Source organism: Sinocyclocheilus anshuiensis, unplaced genomic scaffold (genome assembly GCF_001515605.1).
Source record: "Sinocyclocheilus anshuiensis isolate Anshui unplaced genomic scaffold, SAMN03320099.WGS_v1.1 scaffold771, whole genome shotgun sequence".
NCBI lineage: Eukaryota > Metazoa > Chordata > Actinopteri > Cypriniformes > Cyprinidae > Sinocyclocheilus > Sinocyclocheilus anshuiensis.
The window spans coordinates 470595-493965 of record NW_015552585.1 but is presented as its reverse complement, the minus strand read 5'-3'; the positions used below and the strand labels follow the sequence as shown (position 1 = coordinate 493965).

Here is a 23371-nt window from a genome sequence, read left to right as displayed (position 1 = left end):
GAAACTTATATTTATATATACTTATATATATTATATATATGTAGATTAAAAAAAAAAACGTATTATAAAATCATAAACAAATAATAATAATAATATAATTGTTTATTATTATTATTATTATTATTATTATTTATTTAAAAAAATAACAATAATAATAAATAATAATAGAGGTATTACATTTTTTAAATTGTTTAATAATTATAATTTTACTAAAAAGTAGTAAAAAATGTCATGAACATGGATGAGTCATGAAGTTATTTTAAAAAATAATACACATTTTTATAACACTGCAGAATAAAATATAATTGATATAAGTAAGATAAATATAAGTGACATTCCACTTCATCAAATGTTGGTTGGAATAACTAAATCCTTAACATTAGCAGCTACCTTAGTTTCTTTGAGTCACAGAAGTAAATAAACTGGTAAACTGTTATCAGTGGCCCTTACATTATCACATTAATCACATCATCATCCAATCAATACTACAGGAAGAAAACCTCATGTCTCTTTAACCTTATACCTCATCAGTGACGAACTGTATTAAACTGTACTGTTTAATTTCTGTTTAACAGGTTTAACATCCTGTGCATTTGAAATGATATAAATGGAAGGACATCAATGGACAATGCCTTGCCCTACGTTGCAGGGAGCGTGTCCCCATTTGTAGCATCAAAAAGACAAACCGTCGGTGGTGCATCCACACACCATGGGGGTGTTGGAAGGTGAAAAGAAGCCCCATGATTATTTACTTTGATATAAAATTAGCTGCATCCTGTTGCTGAAGTTAAAAATAAACCCTGTAAATATTTTTCCAAGGTATTTTGACTGATATGTTATCAGACAATGCCTGTTTACCTTTGCACCTAGATATTTTAGGGACTGCCGGGGTTTGATAGATTTTAGGTTCAAAACAATGATGAAATAGCCTACTTTGTGAAGCGTCTTCACATTCATAGAGGCATTTGGGTGGGATATGTGTCTGAGATAAAATAAATCTTTAATGTAATCAGACAGAAAATAGCAAAAAAAAAAAAAAAAAAACTTAATCAGATTATTACAAGACAAAATATCTTAATCGATATCTGTAGGGTCAATATAGTAAGTTAAAGCAGGAAAGTGCGGTGGAGTACCGCTGCAGGGTTACTATGGTTACGTTGCGTCCTTCCGTCCTCGCTTCACTCATATAAAGCCTTCGAGAGGGAAACCCCGGCAGAAAAGCTAAAGGCAGTGGGGTGGTTTATCAGTCGGTTGGCATTAGTTATCATTGTTATACTATCGTTAAACCTTCTTTTCTATATAGAGTCTAGTTTTTGAAATTTCATTCACTCAGTTTTAGGAAGGAAGAGCAAACGTCGCACCTGCCCTCGGGAGTAGTTTGGAGCTGCTCCGTTCGTGTACCGCAGGACCATGCGACACATTTACATTCACTGAGAGACAGCAAGAAGTGTTTTCACTCTAGAAAGAACAATCTCTGTCATATCAACGGGAACTGTCAAGATTTAACCGTACACCAAGAGAAATCACAGTAGCCTACCTGGACTATTACAGCCACATCCAAATATAAAGTGACAGCTGATTGTACGGAATATCCGTCGGAACGTTATTTTAACGGACGAAATGACTCCCGTTCAAACCTCAGTCAAAGGCTTCTTCACTTTCCAGCTGCTTCTTAATTTCTTCTCAAGTGGTAAGTTCGCGCTTTTTGTCATTTTACTGCGCACGCGAGTGAAGTGGCACGCGATCTTCAATGGGCTGCTGTTGTACAGATGCGGTTTGTAGTTCATTTGTTGTCAACTTAATGGGCATTAACTGATCTGCATGTAAATGGATACAAACAAATGTGGATGTAATGATGACAAAAATAGTGTTGTGCTATAGAATAAAAGTACATCACTTATACGATGCCATTGAATTAATGGTTAACCGTTTAATTGTTGTTCTGATGTCAGGCTATTTTCATTTTAGAAAATAGCCTATATTGCAACATGAGAAGTTTCTTCATTAAAATATATTCGGTAGTCTTTAACTTGAAAGTCACTGACCTTCAGTCATGAGTTCACTGCACTTTTTAAATTTCACTTTTTATTTCGACTTTAATTGCTGAAGAAGAGAATTGAGAAACTCTGAAAACGCATGGAAGAAATCACTATTATTGTGACAAATTAATTGGATGGGAACAAATATGATGTCTTTTGACACAGTGATGACTTTTTACAGCGTTTTTGTACTAGTAAAAGTACAAAACTTTTCTGAAGGCATTGAATTTACTGACGTGATTTTATAGACGGTCATTTTGTAGAAATATTAAAATGTAATAATTTTTCTCTCAGTCTTTAAAACAAGGTAATCTGCTTTGATGTCATTTGCTATGTTCTCAAAACCAAATGAGCTGCCTATACCTATACACAGATTGTTTGGTGCAGCATTTTGGGGATCATATGTGCCAAATGGATTGTAAGAACCCATTTTGGTGTCCCAAATGATGTCTAGGTATGCAGCTCACTGGGTTTTGAGACCCAGTCATCAGCACTCTGTATTCTGGCACTAAATGAAATGCTCACTTGGAAAGCAGGAGGTGATCTATCCCTGCTGGGGCTTAAATCCTTTTACTGGCTTTTGCTAATTTTTCTGGGGTCCCCAATCATTCCGGGGACCCCCCAATCACTACAGGTTATGATGGAAGAACAGTAGGGCAGTGGGCACTTCTTGCATTCCTCCATCCTCGGACTAGTTAGTTATTCAAACTCACTAGTCACTAATTACTAGTTATTCCTATTCCACATTGTGTTCGAAATATCAGGTGTGTTGATGTTTGATAACATCAAAAACAGTTTATTGTAAATGGGTAGTATGGGCACATCTCCAGGTCCAGTGCTGTTCTCGAGTTTGACAAGAGAATATGTGTTTATAAGAGAAAGTATATTGTTGACTGCTTGGACTTCTGGCTGCATCTCCTTATAAACAAGATGGATAGTAAAAGATGGATGCCATTGTTCATCGTGACATAGCAGTTGTACACTACAGATACAGGTCTTCCTTCTGCTGTCCAAACAAACAGCAGCTCTTACTCTGATCCAAACAGAGGAAATACTGCTCCCCCCATGACTTTCTGGGTCTTCAAGCTTTGTCTACAAGGTCTCCATGTAGATTTCCTTCACTGTCCTCGCGCCGAGCATGGGAAAGACACATGAAGGAAGCGGATGGAGAGGCAGGAGGCACCCTGGAATTGTTCTGGCAGTAGAGGTCACGGAAATGTGACATGCTACCTGAGTAAAGATTCTTTCCCCAGACTTCTTGCTTGCTCCTCTACTCCAAATGTGTGTCAGTCAACCCACCTCAAGACAATGGTAGAGCGGAAGAACATGCCATTATATTTTAAATGTCAGGGGTGTATGGTTAATCCATTAGTCAAAAAACAGGCCATGAAATTTAGCCGTTTGCCACTTTTCTTCTGTCATCAGATTTTTGGTGGTGCATAGTGATTATTACATTTAAGACAAGTTTAGTTAGCTGAATTTATCAATGGAGTGCAACTGTGTTGTCTGATATGTCTTGTGATTTCTAAAGTATTAGCCTAATAATTCAACTGAACTGTTACATGAGAAATACGAGGTGAGTATAGACTATAGATCTATAAACTTACACATTTAGAGAAGTGAAACACATTTTGACTTGGCTGTTAGAAGTTACTTACAGGAATGAGAAGGATTAAAGATGAAGTCTGTTTTAAGTAAGAAAAATATCCAATAATGCTGCTGTGTAGAGAGATATATAGACATCTTGAAATGATCCAGATATTGCCCAGGGCTCTGTTTTCAAATTTTGCTGGACCATTTAAAGGTTAAAATACTCCAGCAATTTTACACATCCGAGAACCCTCTGCATTGCATTACTTTCCAGAACTCACTGAATACGTGCTAGCCAACTCGTACTTTCTCCTTTGACATCACAACATTGCAGTAATACAACATTTCATTACTGGCCTGACAAATTAGGTCTGTTTCACATTGCATGCATAAGCAGCACGTAAGCAGAGCATAACTGCAGGTTCACTTTGTGCTTTCAGTCTGGAAGCGTTCATGCTGCATAACAGAGTTATGGTTCTATACAGAAAATAAAATGATGTCTGATATCTTGATATCAGAGATCTTGATTAATCTACAAGGAGTGTAATCTACAAACCTAAACTGTAGCTGCGTACAGCTTGCAGCATGTACATCAAGCCTGACAGACATTTTTCTCAAACAGTGGAGTAGTTATTTATGTTGCTTAATAAAAGCCTATACTGTATACTGCAAATGACAAAAATGTTAATAGTGTATTTTAATTAGTATTCTGCTGAGTTCAGTCAAAATATGTTCAGTACTGAAACTGTACTTGCACCTTGCTACGCAGAACTTGCTCAAGCAGTGTAAATACAGTAAACAATTAATATGGGTGGAAAAATAATTATTTGAACATGTACTATACAAAGTAGTGCCTGGATTAAACTTGCTTAATGTTTTTTTCTGGATTACATTTTATTTTCCAGGCTCAAGAAGAACAGTAATGTTCCTTCTGAACAGCCGTTCAACAGCAGTGCATGTTGGGATGAATACAGTAGGTAGGGGTCAGCCAAGTGCAATTCAAGCTCATCCACTCATCCCACAGTGGTGGGGTGGCACGCGAGTATAGAGCTCAGACGTCCTTCTTTCATTCTCTTTCATGATCTCTGGCTTGCTTGCTTACTTGCTTTCTATGCATTTGCAGACTACTCCATTTTCTGCCTTCATTAAATATTAAAACATTATAGAGATATAACAATTACTATACTGTATTTCAGCTTCCACACCAACGGAATAATAATGTTCTGTTTATTATAAGCCCACATGTCATCTGCTGCTTTAAATGCTTTTGATTGGCTGTCAGTTGTTTTATCAGCTGGGAAAAAAACGTCTTGTAAAAGTGATTCCAATGATAATGTTCCTCTGTGTCATTACTGATAAAGCTGGGTAATGTGGTTATCCCTGCTCTCATAGAATTAGAACGATTTTTAAAACTTCATAGTTAAAGTTATCGTCTTTAATGTGCACAGGGCTTTAATCAGACCTCAGGCAGTGTGCTTTGGAGACATTTATGTATCATGGTTTTGGTCATGGGTCATTACCTCCAAGTTGTCTTTTATCTTTGACACACTAGTTAGTCTCTTTGCAGGACATGATGGCTGCTCATGTTGCGTTATATTGCTATTTCAAGGAGAATCTCCATCATGAAGTATAGCACAATCCCCTGAGCTCCAGAACATATTGTGGAAGCTCATGGGATAAAGATCCACTTATGGAGACTATTTCCAGGGTTCTTCACATTCCATTGTTTCAATATTTGATCAAATATGACCAAAATTACCACTCAGCCTATTGCCAGCTGTTGTTTGTTTAATTTACCATCATATTTCATTTTTCGTACAAATTGTGTGTATGTGTGTTGGGTTTTCAACTCCACCATCCAAAGACCAATCCAGGAACTAATAACATCTGCATTCTCCATTGCTGTTGTCTTAACCTTGCGGTTTGGCAGGGATCAGTAGTTGTAGCAAAGGGACTTGCAACAAGAGAACACTTCAATGAATGAGAAGGCAGGCAGCACAGTTGGAGGTGTAGTAGCAACTTTTTTGGCGGGTAGTCTAGTTTTGTGTAAGTTTACCCTTCAGTGCCATCAGCTCCTTGAACCTCTTATGAAATTGTTTTACTGTTGTTTGTGTGACAGAGTGGACCAATTATAATTCTTCATTAAATGCCATTAATTATATAAAAGCTGCATAATTAGAGGTAGAATAACCACCATTGAACTATCAAATTAATTATAGTACAATTATAAGCAGACATATTATGAAATTTTATTATATAGCTCTCAGGAATACTTGATTTGGTCATTTAAAACTTGAGTTGGTACTTAGTTTATTTTTATGGTCAAATATTTTTGATTATCCTATATGTGCTTATATTAGGCTTCTTGTATCACTCTGTTATGTCTTTCTTCATAACAACAACAAATAATAATAATATAAACTCAAATCAATATTTCCAATTTTTCTGTTATTCCAGTATGTTTTTTTTTTTTTACTTATCTGGTAAATAGTCATAATTAGTAGTATAATGTACAGGCAGACGGTCATTACCACAAAATAAACATGACCTGATTGCCCTGTTTTTTTTTTTTGGCCAATAATGACCAGCTCACTGTACATTACACATTACATGATTTATGATGTAAAGTATATGGATGACTTAATGAGGGAAAATGTACAGTCACATTATCTCTTACAAAAAATTATTGTTTTTGTCATAATATGTCAGCAACTTATATAGACAAATGTGACCCGTGCTGGCAAAATGAGTCGGAATGCGCCCGGTCTAATACTGAGCCACAGGCAAAAGAAGTGAAAAATTTCAGTTTTGGTCGAATTTGAGGTTTTCACAAAAATGAATTCATTAAGCCCTCTTCTAGTGATCCCAATGCTTCAAATAGTAATTAAACATCTAAAGTGATCTTTATTTGTACGTTTTCTGAGAGGAGTACATTTTTCTCTGCTCACTTTTGGATGACTGCTGCTGCTTCTCACCACAAGTTGTAGGATATGTGACCCTGGACCACAAAACCAGTCATAAGGGTCAATTTTTCGAAATTGAGATTTATACATCATCTGAAAGCTGAATAAAGCTTTGTATTTTTGGCTATTGCTACAAATATGCCCCAGCGACTTAAGACTGGTTTTGTGGTCCAGGGTCACATATACCGTTGCAAAGCGCAGCATTCCAGCTTTATGAATATTCATAGTGAATTCTGTATGACATGAGTCTGAACCAGTAAAATATGATTTTCAAACCCATGCTGATGAAAACAAAACGTTCGCACTGACTGACATTTGCAAAGCGTGTGCATAAAACACACCTCTACAAGAGCGTGCGATCTCCCTATAAAGTAGCCTACATTATTGTGAAATATGTCTTGGCGAGATTCACACAAACATAATCTGTTATGTCTTACATGAACGTTTAGTTAATGGTTGGGGGAAAATCTGATGTGTAACATTATATTAGATCCATGCATTACAGTAGGTCACAATATTGATCTGTCTCGATGTTAATCAAACATTAAAAGAAAGACGGAATCATTTGCTACTCTTGATTAAACTACAGTTTATTTGCATCTTTGTATCTTATTTTTAATAGCAAAGATAAAATAAAAAACAGCTATATTGTGATTAATAATATAGTGATTATTATTAAGAAAAGAATTGGAGGAAAATATGCAAGGTTGCTCAGTGATTTTGCTTTGGAACCTTCAGAAAACTTTAACTCGATTTTTCTCAAAATTGACTTTACTGACTCTATCACCTTCAAACGGCTGTAGCTCAGTCATTTTTTGTCGATTCCAACAAGTTCTATATCATTTTGAAGGTATTTTAATGTAGAATGTGAAAATGAAGAGAACTCATTTTTGAAAATTTGCTCATTCCGACTCATTTTGCCAGCACGGGTCACAAATATTCACATTAAATTTCTGTCTTGCAAAATTCCAGTATTTATAGATTTTACATGTCCCAGAAGGGTGTTTTGTTTTCTTCAGAAAAAGACAGGAAAGAAATTAATGTGTGATTGGTCGTGTGCAACTGTTGCCTGACTTTTGGGTTTTGTGCCCATGGACATGCTTACTATTGTTTGACTTTATTTTTATTTATTAAGAAGCCTTCGTTGCTTGTAAAGCTTTGAAATCACAATGGATACTGTGGCAAGGTTAAATGATTAATAAATTTATATTGTTGTGTATGCCCAAAAAAGATTCCCCCCTGCCCCATCCTCAGAGACTGCTTTACCGGCACTGTGTATCACACGGGTGGACGGGAAGCACAGTCTTCTTGTACCAGCCACAGAGTAGGGAATTCCGCATATTATGACCAACGCTTACTGGGCAGCGACAGGATATCCTCTCTACAAAAGACAGTACACAAGTAAATTGAATTACATCTGTAAAAAAATTTAAATAAATCTAATTCAAGCATCATCTGACTTCACAAGTTCCAGCTTTTTAACATCCACCAGGGACCAATGACATGGTTGCTGAACAATAGGGTGGCCCTTATTGGGGGGTACATTTTTTTTATTGGAAATGTTAACCTGTCACCCCCTCATTTGTTTCTCCACTAGAAGTATGTAATGTATGTAAAATACCATCCAGATAATTAGATTTTTTGGGTATGCTCAAAGAATGTATCTTTTTATCAACAGTTACTTCAAGATCTGATTGGTAATATTAGCGAAGATTTTGTTCACTGATAAACTTTTGACTGTTTCTGATATCAGATGACTCTCTCTATTAGGCCACAACTGCCCCTTTGTTTCTCCAGAAGTAGGGGCAGTTGTGGCCTACTGGTTAGTGGTTAGAGAGTCGGACTTGTAACCCGAAGGATATGGGTTTGAGTCTTAGTACCGGCAGGGATTGTAGGTGGGGGGAGTGAATGTACAGTGCTCTCTTCCACCTTCAGTAACCTCGACTGAGGTCCTTGAGCAAGGCACCAAACACCCAGTTGCTCCCCGGCTGCTGGTCAAATGGCTGCCCACTGTTCCGTGTGTGTGTGTGTGTTCACTACTCACTGCTGTGTGTAGATGGGTTAAAAGAGCACAATTTCTGAGTATGGGGCACCATACTTGGCAATGTGTCACAGCAATGGCAGAACACTCGCAACTTCGTTGTTATTCTTGATCTCCGCCAGGACTTCTTAAATGAATTTCCTGGTTCCTGGACAATGCACATGCAAGAAAGAGTTGTTTGAGTCTTAGGACCGGCAGGGATTGTAGGTGGGGGGAGTGAATGTACAGTGCTCTCTTCCACCTTCAGTAACCTCGACTGAGGTCCTTGAGCAAGGCACCAAACACCCAGTTGCTCCCCGGCTGCTGGTCAAATGGCTGCCCACTGTTCCGTGTGTGTGTGTGTGTTCACTACTCACTGCTGTGTGTAGATGGGTTAAAAGAGCACAATTTCTGAGTATGGGGCACCATACTTGGCAATGTGTCACAGCAATGGCAGAACACTCGCAACTTCGTTGTTATTCTTGATCTCCGCCAGGACTTCTTAAATGAATTTCCTGGTTCCTGGACAATGCACATGCAAGAAAGAGTTGTTGCGCTTATCTAAGAGTATACAACGGACTCCTCTCAAAGACAAACGCAGTTCATTATGCAGATTGTCAGAGAGTGCCAAAATCGGTTTTCAGGTCCCCACAAGAATACTGTGGTTGAAGGACTTGTCGGATCATCATAAATATCTAGATCAGATCTAAGTTTTGTTCCAAGTTCACTTTCTTCACACCCCAAACGTAGTCCAATCTCAACGAAATTTGGTTTGTTTCCATTTCTTATGAAGGGCGGGTGAGAGCAGAAGATTTCAAAAGTCCAAAAATAAGGGCCACCCTACTGAACAGTTTTTGGTCTAAATGTTTCACAACACAATGCTGATATTATTTATAGTTCTCCAGAAGTCAACTTTCCATGAAAACCCCACACATCATTTCAGCTTAATTTGAGAGTGTTTTGTGCCTCCCATCTAACTCAACATTTAAACCTGTCATCTTTGTGAAGGCTCCTCTGCTCTTCTGGACATGAACCTTCTCTTGTTCTTCCTAACAAAACTACAAACATCAATTAGGACACCATGATTGAGTGATTGTAGGAAGTCATGAGGAGCACAACTTTTGACAGTGACATGTCTTTTACTTGTTCCCACGAGAGGAACGTAGGCTAATCATGCGGAATATGGCAACCCACATAGCATCAGCGCTGTGTTTTTTTCCATTCTTCCATGGTTGTTGTTTTTTTTAAATAGGCTTTAATGGAAACCAGGTCCCAGGCCCCTTGAAACACCACAACAAGTCTCTGAAAAAAAAATTTTTTTAGTCTCTGTGCGGGAGGAATGCAGTACACAGCTGGCGGAAAGGGTGGGAGAAGTGCCGGACTGAGGTCAGCACTGGGCAGACATCAGGGGCAGGTGGGGGGCTGTGTGCTGTGGGAATAATGTGTGTACAGCGACAGAGACAAAAGATTTTTATGAGAAAGTATTCCTTCTTAAGTGGGCTGCTGGGGGCCTCCTGCTGAACAGGGCAGCTGTGAAGACAGCGAGAGTTGTTGGGTTTTATAGAATGTGATTCACCGCTCATGTTTGTGTGCAGGCGTACATATGTGAATGAGGCTTCGATGGAAAATAAGCATATATGGATGTCAGCAGGAATCAATAATTCTCTCTTCTGTGTGGTAGACACATTTCAGAGCGGTCAAATCCAGTTTGACTCACTCTGACTAATATCTCTCAGTTGTACAGTGTGAGCAGCATCTTCTTGTAACTCTGATTTAATGGATTTAGATGTACAGTGTTTCTAAAACATGAGTGAGAATGAGTGATGACTCATAAAACATGTGGACAAAATGTAAATTTTCCACATTTCATGATGAATTATGTCTGAGACAGGCATAAAGTTACTGTCTTTGACACCATTTGGACACCATTTGGTCTGTGGCTTTTTGTCATGACTCGTGAAAGACATCAACATCACACAGCAAATACATTTTTAATGTGTGTTTTATTTTTTTGTGTAAATGTAAATCTACAAATCAAATCGGTCTTTTCTAACTCAAATCGTTACCGAAACTATTATAGTTTGTTCACACTTATTTTAACTTGAGATGGTGACTTTAGAATGAGATGCACATGCGTGAGGCACTGGAAAAGTGAGGATGTCTGCAAATACATAGAAAAATAATGAAAAAGTGAACCTGTCCACCCAAAAGATGTTTTTGTATTCCACTTAACTACTTTTGAATTGTTTTGGGGGTTTTTCAATGTAAATGTGCACTACATGGCTGTCTTTCATCTTTGCACCACATCGTGCTGCTTTTTAGTGTCTCCCGCATTCATTGTGCTTTAATACCAAAAAACTAGTAATCAGCATTGCAGTGCTGACCCACTAGTTAGACCTACAAAAACCAGTGTGAAAGTTCGTGCTGATCTAAGATTGTATTCTATTGTATTTTTTGCAGGGGAGATTTCCCAGAAGGCTGCTCTTATAACAAAAAAATAACCTGTGTTACAATGCCACAACAGAAAGCGTTCAGAGAGTAAGTTCAAAAGAAGGAAATCACTTATGAGACAAATGTCACCCATCCTGGGCAGCAGAGGGAATGACACCGCTTCCTGTCCCGAGCGTACTCATGGCTCCTATCATCAGCTTTACCTGGCCCCAGACCAGCAGTGAACCTTCACTGTAATAATAGCACACAGAAGAGATCTCAAGAGATCTGAGTTAAATGAAGCTCTTTATCAAAGTATAAAAAGGTGGCATTATGCAAGGGCAGAAAATAGGGACTGACTGATGTGAAGGATGTGTTTAAGGACATCTGATTCATCTGGGTCTGCCTTGTTCTCTCACACACATGTTGACAGAGGTGACCCCTCCGTGGGGGGCACAGCTGTACCTCTGGCCTCCGTCCTCTGATCTAGAATGTATACACATGCTCAAATGCACTGTTTCCACATCTCTACCAGCTTAAACCTGTCCAGCACAGAGTAGACTGCACTGAGCTGGATTCTGGAGTTCCACATGGGAGCGGAAAGGCTATTGCATAACATTCTGAATCAGAGTCTCCAAATCACACTGGAATGCTCTCAAAAAGTTAATCTTGTAATTTCTTAGAGTGTTCCATTTATGGTTTGCTTGACCAGTTTTGCCTTGTGCTTGTATTATAATTCTTCAGAAAGAACTGTAAAGTACATCTTGTATGCTTGAACAAAAAGTTGAAACTTGTACCTGGAAACTTGTTGCAGTGTTATATTACTATATTGTAGGCTGTCAGTTTGACCACATTGTGGCTTTTGTGATGCTTTTGTACTTGGGATGTTAGTGTGTCACTGATTGTGTGTTGTGTTATATTGTGTTTTCTGTAGGGTTGGTAAAGGGATCTCGTCTGCCTGATCCACAGCTGCTTCCTGCCGAAGACACACACCTTCAGCATGTTGGTGGCACACTCACTCTCATCTGCAGGTACTGTGCTCATCTGCTGTCCCACCTCACACAAACACTAAATCTAAAATATGTTAATTTTATTGATATTATACCAGTAAGCATTCCAATATTCAGACAGAATAAATTTGAACTCAATTTAGAAAAACATAAAACTACCAAATTATTTTAAATAGCCCTTTTAAAACCATCTTATGATAAATATTTTGTTGTATATATTACACCAAAGGAAGAAAGTCATACAGGTTTGGAACAACTTGAGGATGAATAACATAGTAAATTAATAAATTCCAACATTTTTATTTTTGGGTAAACTATCTCTTCTGTATAAGCACTTGGGTGGCAGATGGTGTGTATCCAAGCACACTAATCTCACACCATCACTCTTCAGAACTAAACGCATTTGCTTTTGCTTTGACATGGGATGAGAGGCTCTCAGAAGGCAGTATAATCCCAAAATAGCTATCTCATCCAAATGTAGCAGAAAGAGAAGGGGGACGGGGGCATCTGAAACATTCACATTTGGACTCTGAGAGAGCATTGCATGCTATTGCAGTCATGCCAGGAATGCTGACCCCGAAGAAGCTTAACTAATGTAACGCTTCCTAGAAGGCCATGTGAGCCAGAAGCTGATACTGTCTTTGGCTCTGGACAGAGATTTGAGGCTGAAGTTGCATGACCCATCAGTCTAAAGGCAGCAGCAGTATGTGAGATAAGTCTGATTCTCCACTGGGGTCCTTTTTATGTACTCGTTTGAAACATGTAATTTAGACACTTCATCCATTAAATACCTGTTCCTGTGTAAAGTGGGACACTAAGAAACTTTAAAACTTTCATATTGTCCTATCCTAACAAACCATACATCAATGGAAAGCTTATTTTGCGAAAAATTGACACTTATGACTGGTTTTGTGGTCCGGGGTCACATATAGGCCCGTTTGAATATGCTGAGAATATGGATGAGGAATCTGACATGCTCAGTTAATTTTCAGTAATTCGGAAAGAGATCTTGAAACAAATCTTGAAACAGATCTTTAAAACAAATGTGATCAGGAACTGCAGAAACATCAGTCAACGGAGGATTTGTTTTAAACTGGTCTTTCTATAAACCCTCCTTATGCTTAATTCTAAAGTTATGCTCAGGATGCCAATCAAAAAAATCTGCTGTTGATTTATTTCGGTTACTTTTAGGATTATGTTTGTAATGTCAGAGTAAACTAAAAGAAGCTGCAGAATGTGTTTGTATGTGGTTGGTGGTATAAAGTTAAAAAATCCAATGTAATAGCGGCAGATACTCTCTGCAATGATTATTTAATCTGGCATAAGCCTACTTGCCTTTGAAATTGTTGCTAATGTTCTATTTATATGGTGTGACTTTCATTAGAGGATCAACTTCCCTGCACTGGAGGCTAGCTAACAGAAATGTGTCATCGGTACGGATTGAGCTGTGTGAGGAGAGAATGCACAAGTACTGCAGCAAGCTGGTCATACACAACCTGATGCACAACGACACTGGCTTCTACACATGCGGCGGTCACCAAAAGTCTAGAGATCATGAGGTGTCCACATATGTTTTTGTTAAAGGTAAGATAATAAAAATACTTACTATTGTTTTCAGCATAGACCCAGAGATTGTAAAAAATTGGTTTAGTAAAAATTGTTTTTTTGACATAATATTATTTACATAATATTTTTGTACATCACTGTATTTGGTTAGAAATTATCCCTAAAGGATAAACCAAGGAACTTGCCACTTTCCTTCCAATTAATTGCCAGAAGAGATTTCGAAGAGATTTTGAGGTCTCTCTGTGTGAAACAGGACCTGGAAAAACACCAAGCCATTAGAAAAGCTTGAGATTTAAAAAAAGAAATGAAGTAATGAGAAACTTCACTTCACTGAAACTACAACAAAGCCATAAACCTGTTAGCCGGGCAGTGGAGCTAGTAACTATGCAGCTATTACTGCACTCAGAAGATTTTAATCACTGACAACTGGACCATATCTGCAAGACAGAACTCAGCTGTCATAAGACTAGGAAATAGAAAATCAATGACACAAAAAAACAAGGCTTATATATTAAGCTGGATATCTTTAGAGATGGAAACAGAGTTTGATTGTTCTAGAAGCCTGGTCTTTGATAATTTCCTTTTTGGGCTTCTGCTTAGAGTCTTCCTGTGCCTCCCGACAACTGTGTAAGCTGTTAACATTTTAAGCAAGTGCAATAACTTAGATTTTTTTTTTAATGTCCCTCAAAAATGATTGTAATAATTAAAATGAATTGTAATAATGTTTCACGATATTGCTGTGTTTACTGTGGTGTTTAATAAAATAAATTCAGATGAGAATAAGAGACTTCTTTAAAAATCTTTCTTTAAAAAAATCTCATCATCCCTAAACTTTTGAACGGTAGTGTATGTCCCAAAGAGCTGATCTGCAGTTTATCTATAGCAAAAGACGGTGCTAACTTTAGCTGTGAAAATGACAACAAAGCTCACCAAGTCTCTGGCTCACCAACTGTTTTGTTTAGCAGACCTCTTCCACTGTGGCCTGCTGCATATGTAGCCAATTTAGTATCTGATAGTCCTCTGGTTCATCTCACTATGTGATTCCACTGTTTATGCGAGATAAGTTTGTTTAAAAATATATTTTATTACGTGAACACTGTCAGCACACAAAAGATCTTGTTTGTTTAATCACACCAATTTCACAGCATAGCTGTACAGTAACATGGATGTCTAGGCATTGTCTGAAGTCTAAGAATTCATTGATAAAAGATTAAATACTTTTAAAAATGCCATTCAAATTCATAAGTGAATTAATTAATTATTGTGTTTGTGGCCAGTAAATTAGATTTGTGCTTAGCAAACTGTTATTATTTTGTGTTTACTGTATTATTTTGTGCTTAATTTTAAATCACAGATCACAATAATCCATTTGTGGAGGATTACAGTTCACCACACCTGCTTTTTGCATATCGGGATGAACCTTTTTTTGTGGTCCCATGCAGAACAACGTCCCCAAATCAACATGTTATCCTTGAGACTGTGAGTATTTTTTTATGTTAGCGGCACTGTTTTTGAACCAACTGAATGTAAAAATATTCACATATAATTTAAGGCCGCATACAGTGGAGGTGAATGTTTTACCTGCTTTCCATGCCTCAAAGGCCTTGAAAATGAAAAAATAGGATGTGTTTTGTATGGTCTGGCATTGAAGAATGCCTTGGACCATGGGCGTCTCAGAGTTTCTCATACCCATCAAAGCCCTGAGCATGTGTATTCAGATAGAGACAGTGTGCCATAGGCTCAGGGAAGCTCAAGGAGGCCTAAGGAGACACTCTGTCTGCTTCCTGTAAGAACAGGAAGGTAGTGTTACACTGTTGTTTTCACTCAAAATAGAAACTCAAGCTATAAATAAATTACCTTTTTTACATATCATGTCCATGAAGACTTGGTTATGGGGAAAAAACTGGCCCAGCTCACCCAAAAAGACTGTACTTGAATAGTAAACCTTTGTTCATTCATTTATAATTTTATTTAATTTTATTTTATTTTATGTATACTAGCAAGATGCTTCTTACATAGTATGTGACAGCAGTAGATTCAGTCCTTCAAACTGCACTGGCAGCGAACAACTTCAACGGTGGTGTTTTTTCCACAATGGCCATGTAGTGGGTCTATGGTCATTTCTCACAGGTCTTTGCTATGGATAAACACTTCTAAGCTAGATGGCACAGATAGTTATGTGACCTTTCTGCCATTGGAAGATCTGTGGCATTCGTCCTTCCTGTTTCCTTCCTTCCCTTCGTTCCTAGCAGGGCACTTGGACACCGAACAAACAAAAGAAGTGAAATGGGGTATACAACTCAACTATGATCAGTTCTTCACAGACAAGCTCAGCCCTGTTTTACTCATTACTAGATGGGCTACTAATCATGGGCCATAAAAGCTTCACACAACTTGTTTCCTTCTTCACTGAAAGAACCTTCACTTATATTTAAAGAAAGCTTAAAAATTCTCTCCTCTTGCTCTTCAGATGAATCCTATGGCAGATCATGTAAAAAGTGGGGTGGAGTGGGATCCAAAGAGAGGATTCAAGATTCCCTTGAAATCTGATGACAGCTACCAACTGATTATGTGTATGACCAGTGTGGATAACAAACAGTTTACATCAGACTACATCCTTTTAAGGCTAAGTGAGTCATTTTAATTAAGGAGAAAATCCCAGTTACGCAATTACCTTTTGAAATCTGTGATTGAAAATTACAAAAGCTTTTTTTCATGACATAACCTGGATTCATGTTGGTACCTCCTGTTCTCTGTGCCTAGCGTTGGAGCTGAAAAACATTGCCATCGAGCCAGAACGACCAAAATTACTGGTCGGTGACACCCTGGTCCTCAACTGCTCTGCAGAGACCACTTACAACGGCAGAATTGGATTTGAGTGGCAGTTCCATAAGGGTCGGGTGAGTTATCAGGAGATGATAAGATGCTAAAGATGTTTTACCTAAACGCATGGAGTATTAGATTACTAGATTAGTACACATTCAGATCAACTACCTGATTTGAACTGGCATTATGTAAAGCTTGGCTTGACTGACATCTTCTGAACTTCCTGTCTATGCTTTCAGATCAATCGCACTCACCATAATAACAAGACAAGGGACCAACCTGGCCAAATCATCATGATGACTAACGCATTAACCGTGCCTAATGTGACAATGGAGGACAAGGGCACATATGTGTGCATAGCATCAAATGAAGAGAAAAGGCATCAAGTTTCAACTAAAGTTATTGTATACGGTGAGGATGTGATGATGTGCCACTACCTGAACACACTCGTGCTTTTGTAGAAAAGTTTAATATATTCTTGTATTTTTTCTGTTTGTCTCTACAGAGCATCCATTCCTTAATGTGACCCATAATAAACGCAAATTTATCTCTACTGTAGAGGGTAGAAAGGTGCAGTTTGAGCCACGGGTCAATGCCTTGCCCGCACCAGACCAAGTGTTGTGGTAAATTCATGCTTTTCATTAAAAAAAATAAATGTGACTCAGATGCCATGAGAGGAATTTGATGTGTAATAACCAACCAATTTATTGTATGATTATTATATTGATTGGGTCTTATTCTTTTCTGCTGCCTATTTGTATAGGTACAAAGATGGAGTTGCCATTTCAGAAAATTCCACATGTTATGAGACAGCCGGCTACAACCTCACCATAAAACAAGTGAGGCAGAAGGATGCTGGGATCTTCACTATCGCTCTGTCAAACCAGGAGAAAGGTCTCTACAGAAACCTCAGCTACAAGCTGGAAGTCAGAGGTAATGCAGAAACCTGTATGAACTGCACAGGATTATGATCATCTGAGGGTTTTCTCTGCTGCACGCAATACTGAACCAAATAAGGCTTCCACAACTAAAGATAAAACACTAATATAAATAGCTAACAGAACAAAATAAAAGAGTTTTATTTGCATTTTAATTACATGTGTATGAAGTCAAACAGATTCTTCAGCAAATGTTTTAATTTGTCGGGGAGAAATCAAAGTAAGCGGATGAATTGATATGCTCTTCTCAAAAAGCTTTGTAATGTGCTGTCAGAACTAAGATTTTGATAATGTGCTGACCAGATTTACCCTGAATTTTTGGAAACTTTTTATCCAACAATGTAGACAAGTATGATTACCTCCTCTGGCCTAATATAAAATCTTTATTTTAATGCTTCTCTGTCCTCAACCTGAACCAAAGTATTTGACATCATTACAGACCCAAAAACAAAACCAAGGTAAAAAACAATGGAAACAGAATGAACAGATTTCTGGTTGCAATTATTTTTGGGCATCATTCATCAAATGCTGAAATCTGCCTAATGCTAAAACTTCAGAATTGTTTCCGTTATGAGCACAGATGCACTTCAATGAGATCTATATAGGCAATATTGCTCCCTATTTTCTCTGTACTGAAGTTCATAGAGGCCTGAATATTCTTACTCTTCCATATTAGAGTTATGAGGTGAAAGTTTTTTAGTGTTAGCCAATGATCTTCAAATGATCGGTATTCTTTTCTCGGACTGACCATTTAAATGACTGATGATCTTGTATGTCCATGTGCACACAGTGAAGCCAAAGATCTTTGAGGAGGATGTGGCTCCAGGTGGCCCACAAACTTACAAATATAATGAGGGGCACCAGCTCAGCTGCACTGCATTTGGGATTCCCATGCCAGACATTACCTGGTTTTGGCAGCCGTGTGACCCCAGACCTGATCTTACAGAGTAAGTCAATAATACACACAAAAAAAAAAATATTTTTTTGTTATTGTTCATTTTCAAATTTGCTTTGAATCAACAGGTCTTCTGTTCAGTATTTCACGTCAGATAAAAGATTGCATTACGTCTAATCACATTTCATTGTGTCAAAGCAGAAATATGGTCTTTTTTTGTCATTTCTACAAATTTTGGTTCCATAAACAGTTGTCATCCTCTTGCTTGGGAGATCTTTTCTCTTGCTGAGGTGTTAATATCAATGATGAATGTTTGCCTTTACCCACAGCTCTCATTATTCAAATGAACTGCATCCGTTTCCTTGACATCAGTCCAAAATAAAGTATGCTTATTGATGAAAAATAGCCCCAGAGCTACATTTTGCAGTCACTGGCTCTGTAAATGTGAGGACGATTTATTTTTCTTATTCCCCATGCTTGCATTGTGCTGAAAGCAAGAGTATTGCAGTGTAAATGCCAGCCGTTTAGTGAACCTTTATGGATGCTACGAATGTCCCCTAAACTTAGTTGGTGTGTCATGACAAGGTTTTCTCGTAATTGAGAGTAATTATTTGTCAAGGAGTACTGCCAATTTTGCGACAAAAATACTTTGGGCTTTGTACCACAGTGCCAAAATACCACTTTGGCTGTATTAAATATAATCAGCGATGGCAGTAAACACAACAGCTCATAATATAGATGGTGAGAAGTCCTGATTTTCAACATCTAATGAGAGGGGTACATTGGAGGGTAATTGCAATGCCCTAGTTGGAAGAAAATACAGAACCATTCTTTTATTTTCAGTAGAATGAATTTATTTCTTGAGAAGTGACCAAAAAGAAAAAGTAGCCACGTTCACACTGCCAGATTTGGGAGTTGTGGGAGTGAATCCCCTACATGATCATATTTTAGTTGCGATGTGCCATTAAGGCCCAATCCCAATTCTATTTTATACCCCTTCTCCTTCCCCTACCCCTTGTCCCTTGAAACAGAGTGTCAAGGGGTAGGGGTGAAAATATTCCCCTAAGAATTGGGACACCACTACTATGCCGTCACACGTCATCATACGTCGTCTAGCTCCTACAATATTACTGTTCTATATTAATGCGCTGCTTACTGACACACACACACACACACACACACACACACATATATATCGGAGATCACGCAGCTCACACATCCAGGAGAAAAGAAACTTGTCAACACTGCCCCATGACTTTTATTAATAACAGTTTAAATACTGAATCGCTACATTATATTTTCCGGCAACGAGAGGATATAATCGGTGTTTTTGAAGTAAACTCACTCTAAAAAGAGATACGCACAGACGCGCATACACGCATAAAACAAATGATTACTTTTCGTTAAAATCTTTATTAATGCCAAAAATGCTTACATTTATGCGTCTTTTTGTTCGCTCGGGCAGCCATGTTGCCGCTGAAGCCGGTTTACTCTGAGATAATTCATACCCCTTCGTTTGAAGTGTGGTCCCGAAAAATCTTCGTTTGAAGGGCTGTCTGGCCCTTCCCCTACCCCTACCCCTCCAACCAAAAGAGAATCGAGACACCCGGAAAGGGGAAGGGCTAAGGGGTCGAATTGGGATTGGGCCTAAGTGTCCATAAAATCAGTGTTTTGTTGGAAGGGTCCCATGTTAGAAATCTCATTATTGCGCTCATGAAGATGATCTCTCAGAGGTCTTCTTAATCAAGGGGTGCTGAGAAGTTATCAGCTGTCCCATGTTGACCATGAAGTTCTGGGATCAGCCTTATCTAAGCTGGCCAGAGAGTGGGGGTGTTTCCTTTGATCAGTGACGCATGACTCAGCCCTTCCTGTCACGCTGCAGTTTCCTCTCCGACCCTGACTCTCATTAATCCGATTGTTCCTCCACTCAGATTGATGCAAAACAGGTCTTTGGTCCCCTGCGGCTTCAAGGCATAAATCACATGACTTGATACATGGTGCTCAAATTCAGAAAAAAAATTTTTTAATTCATCAGGGTCCATGAAACCTTACGTTCAACGGCAGAAGATAAACTTATCTGAAAGACATTGGCTAAACAAGTTAATTTGCCCAGCAGTTTCCTCTTATTTTTAAGGGAAGACCTGTTTTAAGTTATTTAATACACGAGTTTCACAATTTGAGTTGAATTACTGAAATAAATTAACTTTTCCACGACATTCTAATCTATTGAGATGCACCTGTATATCAGTCCATCTTACTGAGTGCACTGAAGCCAGTAAAATCCTCATAAACAGAACTTTCTCCCAGGACTATTCATGCACTGAATGTTGATTGTTTCAGACCTGTTTTCAAATACATGAGATGACTTCAAATGCTATCTATGTACAGGGCAGTCAACTAATGTCTAATGTCAATGTAAATTGTTCTACAGTATCCATTGTTGTTTGCTTAGACAGATATCTTATGTCTGTCACTCTATCATTCTTTGCTTGTGCTGCCAAATGTTACAGTGAACACTGCAGACATTTTGGAAAACATCCCAAGAGGCCTTATTACCAAAACCACTCACCCAAAACTTAATGAAGCACAGGTTTTCATTTGTAGCATTCCTCTACAATTCAGTGTGACTGTACGTGGAGCTGCTGTAACCTACCAGGTCAAGCATGTATTCACCTGCAAGCCATCAGCTATAAGCTCAGAATGATGTTTAGTCACCACCAAAAATATAAGCTTACAGCAAGATTTATGTGACACAGTATATTCTCACAGTAGGAATGTCATTTAAAACCAATCATGCCTGCCCTCCCTTGTGCTAGGAGGTTCGCTCTCACTATGGAACAGGTGTAAATTTTGAGGTTAGCTGTATTTAAAGGCTTTTGTGACAAATAGATGATGCTTTGCAGGGATGAAGCACAGCGGTCAGTGATAACGAGGCCCCATTTAACAGGGTGGAATTTGTTTAGGGCGAATTCCTTTCTGACACCTCATATAAATTTCCCAGCACAGTGAATAACAGCCTGGTAAGAGTCCATCTCTGATGGTGCCTTGTAACCACAGAATAAGAAAGGGCCGTCACAGCAGCTAAAAGACAAAATAGGAAGGTCACTCTGAATTTCTGACTACACCATGAGATTGAGAAAAAATGCTAAATGTCACTCAGGAAATTTGTCATTGAGTTTATCCAGTACGTGAATAATGTGCAGTCTATGATGAGATTAATTAACATGGGCATGGAGGTGTATTTACATTGAAAAGTATGCCAATTAATTTAAAAACAACAGAGAGCTATTTCATTGCCTAGTTAAACTGGATTGCTATTGGAAATAGAATGGAAGCGTCTTGTTTTTCAGGTTTATTTTAGTGCAGTGTGCCAATAAAAATCAGCTACATGTAAGACTAAACAGTTACATGCCAGTGCACTACAACAAGTCCACAGATTTACATTAAATGAGCTCCACACCTCATTTCTGTCTGTCCAGCACCGTAATGTTGTGTACAAAAGAAATCCTAACCTTTGCAAAAATTATTTTGCATTAAATATGACTGTTCTACATCTTTACAAACTAAAACAGAAAAAAAAATTAAATACCTGTTGTTCAGAGCCAAAGCCATGCTTCTTACATTTCAAATATATCTTATAAACAGTCTGTGAACCCCAGGAAGTAAGCTGAAAAATGAGTACATTGCTCCATAAATACACCCGGAGTGTTTTATACCTTTGATGTGACGGCCAGGAAAACAGATGTTGTTTGAAACTGAAAACAGAGCTGTGGAATCTGTTTTTTTGCCAAAAATCTGCATTATTATTATTATGTCTACATAAGCTATTAATGAGTTCCACTTGAATGGTGACAGTATTAAGCCTGGCATTTTAAATGTGTAACAGGAAATGACATGGAACACAGGCACACCTTCTGTGCTGTACTCTCTGTGCTGTATTTGGCCTCAAAACTCCAGATGTAGTCTACTAAATGTGTGAGGCTGAGGACTGTAAAAAGGTCCAGTTGTGACCCATCTGCTTATAGGAAATAAATGCCTCAAAGTTTAATGTCATGGATTGTAGGTACTGAGATACATAATATTGTGTTATTCCTGTTAAAAGAGTATTGTGCTATTTTCTCAAATTATGGATTTACATTCCTAATGATCTTTGTCCATTTCTTTAGACTGTAAGCACTCTGGTGGTGGAAACAGCTAATGTGTCGGGGATCTACTCCTGTACAGCAAAGAATGAACTTGGGAACCGGACTATGAGAATCCCTTTTTTTGTGTATAGTAAGTGGGCCATTTTTTTCATTTACTGAAAGTAAAAATTCCACCAAGATCTGTGGCGATTTGTTTTTATTGATTTGATTTTAATTTTGAATGATTTTATTCATTTGATTCTACCACACATGTCGAAAATACCAGGGTGGATGGCTGCAATATAACAAAGAGTGAAAAATTGAAGGGGGTCTGAATACTTTCCGTACCCACTGTATATATATACATACACACATATATATGTTCACAGAACAATTTGTATTTTTAATATTTCACAAATTCCATCTTTGTTTTAGCCCAGCTACTAATAGTCTATTAACACTGTGTTTTATCACATGGTGAATTTTGGCAGATTTGTGACTGAATTCTGGACAGTTAACATGTGTTATGTTATGCTTATGATTGAGCAGCATTGAAACAATTTTGCCATGAAAAAAGCTCCTCACTCCAGGCAAAGTCTTCCCCGTTCTGCTTCTGCTCCGCTTACATACTCTGGAATGGACTGTGGTACAGGAATGCCAATCACTGTTTTAATAATGAATCACTTATATATGTAGCTGACCGGGGTCAAATGTAAACCCATTCACTGAGTTACATAATGAAGCGTGTGTCAGCTATCAGAGTATTCAAAGTTGCCTAGATTAGAATGATGATCAAAAATGAGCTGGAATCAATATCAGACGAGACTCAATAAGCATGAAAAATTAGAACTGTGCAATAAAAATGGAGACAGAAGATAAAAGGGTGGATGTCAAGTGGCATGTCTCCAGAACAGAACAGAAAACCCCAGAGAATATGCTGTGCTATGCAAGAGGTAAAGATGATTTTGTG

At 38.1% G+C, this 23371-nt stretch overlaps 1 protein-coding gene across 1 annotated transcript in view; it reads left to right on the top strand.

Annotated features, from left to right (window-relative positions):
• Window positions 1-1229: 1229 nt before the first annotated feature.
• LOC107665424 (vascular endothelial growth factor receptor kdr-like) overlaps window positions 1230-23371 on the top strand; it is a 48649-nt gene continuing 26507 nt past the window's right edge. The window contains exons 1-12 of the mRNA XM_016456296.1: window positions 1230-1690; window positions 11977-12073; window positions 13437-13636; window positions 14973-15097; window positions 16089-16248; window positions 16382-16518; window positions 16684-16855; window positions 16950-17067; window positions 17208-17377; window positions 18173-18329; window positions 18406-18412; window positions 22444-22552. Coding sequence (XP_016311782.1) covers window positions 1621-1690; window positions 11977-12073; window positions 13437-13636; window positions 14973-15097; window positions 16089-16248; window positions 16382-16518; window positions 16684-16855; window positions 16950-17067; window positions 17208-17377; window positions 18173-18329; window positions 18406-18412; window positions 22444-22552 — 1522 coding nt within the window. The 5' untranslated portion in view covers window positions 1230-1620. The remainder of the gene's footprint in view (window positions 1691-11976; window positions 12074-13436; window positions 13637-14972; window positions 15098-16088; window positions 16249-16381; window positions 16519-16683; window positions 16856-16949; window positions 17068-17207; window positions 17378-18172; window positions 18330-18405; window positions 18413-22443; window positions 22553-23371) is intronic.